We start from the raw sequence: 9456 nt of genomic DNA on the forward strand, positions 1-9456 counted from the left end.
GCATAGCTGCACGCATTCTTAGCCTTGTCATTAGATGGAGGTGCGTGGTCAGTTTCTCCGGGGGAAGATGGCACCAGGCCCATCAGAGTGGAGGATCAGGGACACTAGAGCCAGTCTGGGGGAGGAACATCTTTCCCTTGTTGGAAATTGAACACAGAACGGTACTCACAGTCTTTACAGGAAGATGACCTTCATTAAATATACATGTAGGTTATACAAAATATGAAGTCAGTGGGAGTTATTTAAGTTTCGGAACCTAATAAAGAGTTACGATCAGAACTCATAAAGCCTATTTTCATAATGAGAACTTTCAGTCCTACAAATCTTTGTTATTCTTTTTACATTTAAATGTAATGTACAATTCAGCAAGAATAGAATGTAGCTCAAGAGTTAGCCTGCTTGGTTCGCGCATGGGTGACCTTAGGAGACTTCAGAGTTCTTCAGAGTTAATATTATATTTTCGAAAAAAAAATTGATGTATTTGCTGAAGTGCCTATGAGATTTACGTCAAATTTCTCTGGTATACCGCCAGTGTTTCGCACTTTTAGCACGTTTGCAGTGGTATTCATAAACAATGTGTAGCAGTGGTTATAATTTATCCTCACACAAATTTCCGTGTTCATGGGACTAATGGCCTACTAGTAACTGCTCCCAAATTTAAGGCTAAATTGAAATTTCGTACCGTCGCCCTGTTAATTTTTACACTTTACATAATATGTTAAACTTAACGAGAAATTTATACTAGTATTTATCGATGATCTCTACCATACACCATTCAGGTTCTCTGTGGTGCTATTATCGCTCTTGCTTTATGAGTCTGTACGTCTTCCATATTGTTATTGCAGACTGGAGGAAATTATAATGCGCGGTGTTCGGGTAGCCTCCAGTGGTATAATATCCGTACCAGATTTTACAAAAATCAGACAGTAGATTCAAAGGTAAAAAGGGTCACCCTCAAGACAGCTTGGTATACTCATAAACGTATATTTTCCCTTAATTAGGCAGTAAACTATCCCAGAAATTACCAGAGTGGAGAGTTATTTACGCAACTTTCATAGAAAATATCAATCGCGAATAAAAGTCACTACGAGTCTTTGTGCAGCATTTTCTAGGCCCTACATAATAAATACTTCCGTTAGTTGTACATTTCACAAGCTATATTATTTAAAAAACAAGAATCCTGCTTAATTTATATTAATATAAAAGATAAAGTTGTCACTGTGCTTGATTCTTTAAACACCACTGTGGGAACGGCCCACATTCAAGCCCTACTGACCGGCTGGATATCCCGCTTCGGTTTCCCACAGACCATCACCACCGACCAAGGACGACAGTTTGAATCTCAACTCTTCCACTCCCTGACCAAGCTCTGTGGCATTCAACTATCGAGAACAACTGCTCACCACCCAGCGGCTAACGGACTCGTGGAACGTTTTCACCGAACACTAAAGGCAGCCATCATGTGTCACGCAGACCAACACTGGACAGAAGCCCTACCCCTGGTTCTCCTCGGAATCCGCACAGCATTCAAAGAGGACCTGCAGGCATCAGCAGCTGAGCTCGTGTACGGCGAGCCACTAAGAATACCAGGAGAGCTGCTAACTCCGACTGCCGACCCAGTGGATCCAGCGCACCTCACCACCCAACTTCGCCGATACATGGCCCGCCTCAGACCAATTCCAGCAACACGCCATGCCTCCCCGTCTACATTCGTGCACAGCGACCTCAAGAAATGCACACACGTCTTCCTCCGGCAGGACACGACTCGCAGAGCATTGGAGCCCCATTACAGCGGCCCCTACCAGGTCCTATCACGAAAGGACAAGACAATGCAAATCCTCGTGCGCGGCAGGCTCGTCACCGTGTCAACCGATAGGGTCAAACCTGCCTACATGTTAAACGAGACGGGACGTGGGACCACCACCAAGACCTTCAACCCCGCAGCCGACGAAACCCCAACCGCGGTTCCGCATGCCGTACCACCACAGCCTGTACAACGAACTACACGCTCCGGACGTCATGTACATTTTCCTGATCGCTTCAGCAGCTGAGCAACCATCTCCGCGGGGGGGGGGGGATGTGGGAACGGCCCACATTCAAGCAAGTGTGACAACGCAAGCTTCATTGCTTAGCAACGACGAGTAAACAGCGGTTGCTAGGCAAAGCCTACAACAATACGGACAGTGACAGGTTTTCTATATGTCCGCCTCTAGGTTACATAAGAAGATACATTGAGTGGAAGTTACAGTTACAGTTCTACAATTCTGGTTCAGTGTGTTCATTATTGTCATTATTATTTTTCAAACGCAAGTTCGTCTGTGTACGTATACGGTGCAACTGTAATAAATACTACAGGACCGTTCAACTAGTGGTTCTCTCTTCATATGACATTCCACAACCACTCCAATAAAATAATGTATTCTCTGCCAGTGTAATGGCGAGCTCTCTGGTGGTTGAAGGTCGAACTAGTCCACAGACCATGTTGCATGTCTTGCGCAAATTTGCTGAGGTATTATCGATTGAATCGACCTCGACCGGGGCAGGATCGACATTTTCGAGGGAAGTTGAGTGGATTGGTTATTCTAAGTCGTCGTACAAGGAAACGTAAAAGCAAATTAGGTATTATGTCTAATCAAGAAAAAATCGGTTCGTTGGAAGAAGAAGCGCTGAAACGCAAGGAAAGGATAAAGGTCTTGAAACGGAAGCATGATGAGATCGGTAAAGAAGGGCATAATTCTGGAGATGACGCATTCAATTTACCAAGGTTAGTGTGGTTTGAGGAAGATTTAGGTTAGGTGTTCGTAAATACACTTGGTCGTCGACTTACGACCACAAAAAAAAAATGAAAAATAAAACATGATTAAAATGTAAAAGTTTTTAAAAATAAATTATAAAGATGGTAAAACGATTAGAAAGGTTTAAAAATACTGTTAATAAATACATGGCCGACATACGACCAGATCTAGTTACGACCTGTCAGTCGGTCGTAAGTCGACGACCAAGTCTGTATAAAATAAAAAAGTATAGCTATCCCTGTAACAGGCCGTGAAGGCTCATAGGGTTGTGAGACGTTCAGGGTCCCACATTATCTTCTAGACAATCGGCTCAAAAATGTCGGTAAGGTTGTCAGCCTTACGCGCCGGCCGCGCTTTACTCCGCAGGAAAATTATTGAATTAATTCCTGGTACTCATTTCTGTTAGAGGCTGAATCGACCCCAGGGCCATATTGCTGCGTAAATATATATATTTAATTAATTTTGACACCTGACCTAGATGACTTTGTCCATCCAGACCTTTTCTGATCTAATCTGCCCCATAACCCCTTATGTATAATGATACCAGTAGTCTGTTTTGAGTTGTAACTGGACACTACTTCAGCATTAGCATACAGAAACTTATGGTTATGTAATACTGTAATTTGACCTTTCAGGCCAAAGTTCCGTAGTTATAGGCCACAAGATGACACACTGAAGGAAAACATCTTGCCTGATTGCAAACCAGGTGATGTTGAAGCTGAGGTAAAGGATCAGTTGGCATCTGCAAACGCTAGAGTTGTCATAGAAGAACTGGTGAGTACTTGTATCTTGAAAACATACTAGTGTGTGATGTCCATTTTGAGTGAGAGCTTATGGAATCAGTATTGTGTATGGTATTATATAATTTTAACTTTGTCATTCGTTTTTATATATTTGCATTACAATGATCATTTGCAACAGTTGAATTAGGAATGGTTTGTGTTAGGTCTAGTAGTCGTAAGTAAAACCCAAATTAATTGACAAGTTAGGTCAATTACCTACTGATTAACTAACTGTAAGCAGCAGTGGTGCTTGCATGACAGAGAAAACAAAACAGGTTTTTTTTTTTTTTATGGACCACAGGTATTTAACCTATTCCCTTCTTATATGATTTGGAGATAGATTAATTTGCTGTATTTTAGCACAAGCATCCTTATGTGTAGTTTCTGTAATTTTCTGTTCTGTGAGTGTTTTGTCTTATATGCAGGCCACCATGGAAAGTAAGTTTTAATGTTGAAGATTCCAAAGAAAAGCAGTCATCAGTTCATGGTTTACCACAAGCTGTCTTACAGATCTTTACTGAAGTAGCAGTGCATATGCACAGTTCTGCTGGCCGACATCTCAATATTAATATCATTATCCCTGAGTCAGAATACCGATGCCTGCTCTCTAACACATGGAGGATTTTATGGTCCCATATTCCTGGATGGTAGAGGGTCTTCTTATTTGCATAGAAACCCATATTTTTTTTTTCAGGAATTATAAATGTGTAAACCCATGCAATTTCCACCTGTCTTCTTATCATTAAATTTCTGTCACTGATGGGAGGTTCAGAGTCATGCTGTATAGGAACATTTGTCTGAAGAAGAAGAAAATGTGGGAGGAGGCATATAAACAGCATTGTAGTGTGCAGACATTTTACTAGGTAGTTATCACAAACAAACAGATTCCCATGGCACTTAATCAGCACACAACAGAGGAACTGTTGGAAGTGGTGTTTTCTGTGGTGTGCACTGTGGCTGTTGCTATGCAGTGGCATGGTAAACTTGTCGATTCAACGATAGAAGAACTGTTGGCAACGTTTGTTTTCTACACAGTCTATGCCAAGGGGTTATCAATGGGATGGAATTAGAGCTTAGTTCATGGACTCCTGTGTGGAGGCTGCGTCAGATACCTCCACTGTAGCCCTGTGAGCCATGGGAGGCCACCAAAAGGGAAGTCTTGAATCTGAGACAGTAAAATATGGTCATGAGTCCCACAGGACTCAGACCTGAGAATGACTGTGCTGGCACGAGCCAGCAGCAGTTGTAAATGACAGACCCATCCTCTCATTGAAATAGTGCCCCACATCAATAGCCCACAACTGTCTGATAGTAATAAATATCTGGTTGTAAGCCTCAGATGGATGCTTTATTCCAAGACAGATTGGCCGACTGACCATCAGTCGTAACATCAGACTCAGACTCTGCTTAGTTCAGTTGTGAGATGGTGGCCAGCTAGCAGTGGTGTGATTGCAGAAGCTGAAGAATCTCCACTGTTAGAACACATTACAAAGAAACAACTGCTGGAGAGTGTAACAGACTGAGAACACTAGTGTTTCCTAAGGCCTGTTGACTGAGTTCAGGAGGGGATACTGCAGTAAAACCTGTCTTAAACGGAATCTCAAGGGACCAGAAAAAATTTCCGCTGAAGGTTTCCGTTTAATCAAGGTATACTATAATAACTAAACCAGGACATAAACGTATTTGAGACAAAACAAAACAAGATGCTCATTAATTTATTCACACTACAATCATTGAACACATGCAAACATTACACTGAACAGGAAAAAATTGCAGTACTCACTTTTTATAATTTTACCAGAACTCCGGCAGAGTTTTTTGCACGCAGTTTACTCTCTTGGCTGCCTGACTTTCCACAAACACTTTAGCTTGAGAAATTAGAGTAAGCATGTCTGAATCATTCCGTTGCACGGCAAACTCCTGCAGTAGCTTTAAACTGTTGGCAGCATCGTGATAAGTCTTCACTGTACACTCCTTCTATCACAATGTCATTTTCCTCTTCTTCCTCTTCCTCCTCCTCTCTTCCTTTTCCATTTTCTCTACAATTCTCAACTAATACATCGATATCCATTGTGTCTGGTTCTGTTTGCACATCTTTGTCTATGTTGATGTAGTCCTCAGCATTGCAGTTACTGAAAGCAGCTTCATTCATGCAGTGTTGTAAGTCCTTCTGGTCATTCTCATTTTCTACACTAGGAGTAACTTCTACCGTAGAAAATCCTGCTTTTTCAAAACGCTTTGTCACAGTTTCTGGTAACAACTTCTTTACTGCTTGACTTATCCAAATAACCGCATCTGGAACCGAGACAGTTCTTGCAAGTTCAGAGGCAGATGATGTAGAATCTATATTGACGAGCAAAGATTGCATTAATAATTTANGCTGCCTTGCCAATCACTAAGGTTTTCTCCATTTCACCTGACATAAAACCACATAGAAAAACAGTCAATCTTTCTTTGCACAGTTTTCCTCCCAAACATTTTTCACCTTTCAGACATAGTGATTTATTCGGAAGCGCGTGGAAGAGCAGTCCAGTCTCATCACCGTTCGCTATGTTTTCAGGTTCATATCCCTCGATTATGGATGGCAGTTTAGCTTCCCATTCCTCAATGGTCTCACTATTTACATCACTTGATTCACCACAAAGTTCATTAAATCTATCCGATGTCTTTTGCGAAAACTCTCCAACCATCCGTTAGATGCTTTGAATTCAGTCTTCCCCAGTTTTTCAGCGAATTTTTTAGCATATTCCTGTACCATAGGACCCGACAAGCAGTGATTTTTCGTCCTCACACTAACAAACCACTCCCACACTATTTCATTAATGTCTTCGTTTGCAGTTTTCTTAAGTTCTCTTTTTATTTTTCCATTAGCACAAGTTTCCCACTGCTTCAAAATTTCCGTTTTCTTCTTTAGAATCTCATACACTTGAGTTTTTACCGACGTTAAACATCTTCATGATCTGCTTAACAGACAATTTATCTCGCTCACTCGCATGAATCACTTTTAATCTTGTGTTAAGATCAAGCACAACTCTTGTCTTTGTAGCCATGATGACAACTGCTAGACTAAAGTAAAACTGTAGGCCTAGAGCCCTTACTGAATACAATTTACAGAAGGGGAAAACAATTCTGCTGAATCTCAGTGCAGGTAGTGCCGTACCGTTAGAAGCTTATTTTAAAGAGTTAGGGAAAACAAAATTCTGTAGAATGTATAGGATGCCTAAAATTATTCTAAACGATGCATTCCGGAAGACTGTAAATTTTCCGTATAAAGGCTTATTTTGATTTCCGTTGTCCGCATTAGACAGTTTCCGTTTAATCCAGGTTATTTAACATCTTTTTCAGCCCCAAAGTCAAGGGACCTGAAAATATTTCCGTTTAATAAAGGGTCCGTTTAAGGCAGGTTTTACTGTACTATCATCTTTCCCAGCACCATCAACTAACATACTCATATACTCTCTAATTAGTGTTTCAGTTGATGAATGAGAGGTACTGTATGAAGAATCATACCCTCTCAGCCTTTCCACTGGAAGGAAGTGGGTGCTTTCCTTCCACCATTGTCATCTTTATGCTGGAACACATTGGTCAGAAAACTGGGTGGGCCCAGAGCCAACATCTATGCAGTGAAACTTGTACTCATTTTTAATTTGTACAGTAATAATAATAATTCATAGCTTGTGACCTGATCAGTTTGACATTTCTTAATGACTGTGCTTCTGTTGCAGGATATCACCAATCTGGCACCTCGCAAACCAGACTGGGACGTGAAGCGAGATGTTGCAAAGAAACTGGAAAGACTGGATAGGCGAACTCAGAAAGCAATTGCTGAGCTGATCCGTGAGAGGCTTAAGAAAGGACAGGAAGATTTGGCTATGAGTGTACATATTGGTGCTAATATGAGCCAGAATCTGGATATTGATGAAGACTGAGCTATTTGTACAGTTGCCTTGTCATTTATTAAGTAACTTTGTGATTTTTATATTTTGGCCATATGGGACCATAAGCATAAATGTACAAAATAAATAATTTTCAAATGTGTGTGACTTTAAATGAACAAGAACAAAAATATGTGAAATTAGGTCTATAATAGAATTAAGGGATTAAATTGAGCAAGTGTTTGTTGCTTTTCAGTTCACAAATTATTATGTTATGAATTTATTGTTTACCATTGACATACAACTAGATATTGTAATATAATATAATTAAAAACAAAAAATACATATTTAATTACAAACATAGAACTGTGGAGTCTCATTTCTGTGTGAAATACCAAGGAAATTTTTTTGCTTATGTTCGAAAATATATTCCATCTTTCTGTATCATTGCACCCCTCTCTAATTATTTTACATATCTTATTTGCTTAATCTCTGCCTGGCTTTGCCAAGTATATTGTAGCATGTAGACCTGTTGCTAAGCAGTGTTTCTAAACAGTGGCTGTTGCTAGGTAATGCCGACAACACTAGAAGAACTGTGTTTTCTGTGTGGACTGTGCTGAGAGGTTATAAGCGGGACAGAGTTTAGAGCTTGGTTCAGTTGCTGCAGTTACAGTGATCTTTAGAATGTCTAAACCAGTGAGGCTGTTATAGTTACTTGTAATTATGAGCTGTGTGTATAAGTGGTCAATAAATCAAGTCGCCAATCTGAACCCCATCTATAGTCACACACATGTGAAAATATTCTAAACCTATTTCTTTCAGTTCCCACTCTAATTTCTTCACCAAACCTTCTACCTTTAGATTGTTAATCTGTCAGTCATAACACGTTTCTACTATTTCAAGAGTGTGTGTGTGTAATTAACATAACCAGTATTTTGCAATCGTGCTCAGGACATTTGTCTGATACTTTTCCTATACAGAATGGTCTAAAACAAGTAGATGCTTTATTGCCAATGTTTTTCAACTTTGCTTTAGAATATGCCATTAGGTGGGAGTGCAATTAAATGGGACACATCAGCTGTTTGTCTGTGCTGATGATGTGAATCTACTGAGTGATAATGTAGATACCATAAAGAAAAAAACACAAACTTTAATTGATGGTAGTTAGGAGGTTTCTCTAGAAGTAAACGCAGAGAAGACTAAGTATATGTTGCAGAGCAAAATCGTGACATAAAGATAGATAACAGATGTAAGATTTGAGGCTTTCACGGCGGTGACTATGAAGAAAGCAGTCTTCCGGGATTTGGCACCGTGTATAAGTGGTGTTAACCGNATAACAGATGTTTTGAAAATGTATCTCAGTTCAGATATTTGGGAATGATTATAACAAATCAAAACCTGATTCAGGGGCAAATTAAGAGGAGTTTGAATTTGGCTAATGCCTGCTACCTTTCCGTCCAGAACCTATGGCCTTTGTGTCTGCTGTCTAAAAACATACAAATTAGAATATACAAAACTATAATTTTTCCTGTGGTTCTGTATGGGTGTGAAAGTTAGTCTCTGACATTAAGGGAGGGGTACGCAGTAGCGTAGTGGTTAAGGTACTATGTTACAAGCCGGAAGGTCGTGGGTTCAAGTCCCGATGAGGTCATTGGAGTTTTTCAATTGACCTAATCCTTTTGGCCACACTAGGCCCTGTGGTTTACTCAGCCTCCAACAGAAATGAGTACCAGGAATTAATTAAATAATTTTCCTGGGGAGTGAAGCGCAGCCAGTGCGTAAGGCTGACAACCTTACCGCCATCATTGAGCCAATTGTCAAGGTAATGTGGGACCCTTAACGTCTCACAACCCTATGGGCCTTCACGGCCTGTTACAGGGATAGATTTACTTACTTTACTTTACATAGAATAAGGGTGTTTGATAACAGGATGTTGAGAAGAATATTTGGACCAAAGAGAGGTGAAGTGAGGAGATTGGAGAAAACTGCATAATTAGCAGTTTC

At 40.4% G+C, this 9456-nt stretch overlaps 2 protein-coding genes across 2 annotated transcripts; both read left to right on the forward strand.

Moving 5' to 3' along the window:
- Positions 1-1460: 1460 nt before the first annotated feature.
- LOC111866330 lies at positions 1461-2051 on the forward strand. The gene has a single exon (XM_023855174.1). It carries the CDS (start codon positions 1461-1463, stop codon positions 2049-2051), a length of 591 nt encoding a protein of 196 aa, XP_023710942.1.
- A 420-nt stretch (positions 2052-2471) lies between these two features.
- Positions 2472-7577, forward strand: LOC111866331 (coiled-coil domain-containing protein 12). The gene is made up of 3 exons (XM_023855175.2): positions 2472-2764; positions 3431-3569; positions 7303-7577. The coding sequence occupies exons 1-3, from the start codon at positions 2487-2489 to the stop codon at positions 7504-7506; spliced, it is 621 nt and encodes a 206-aa protein (XP_023710943.1). The 5' UTR covers positions 2472-2486; the 3' UTR covers positions 7507-7577.
- The last annotated feature ends 1879 nt before the right edge of the window (positions 7578-9456 follow it).

The sequence above is a fragment of the Cryptotermes secundus genome, unplaced genomic scaffold (genome assembly GCF_002891405.2).
Source record: "Cryptotermes secundus unplaced genomic scaffold, Csec_1.0 scaffold40, whole genome shotgun sequence".
NCBI classification, from domain to species: domain Eukaryota; kingdom Metazoa; phylum Arthropoda; class Insecta; order Blattodea; family Kalotermitidae; genus Cryptotermes; species Cryptotermes secundus.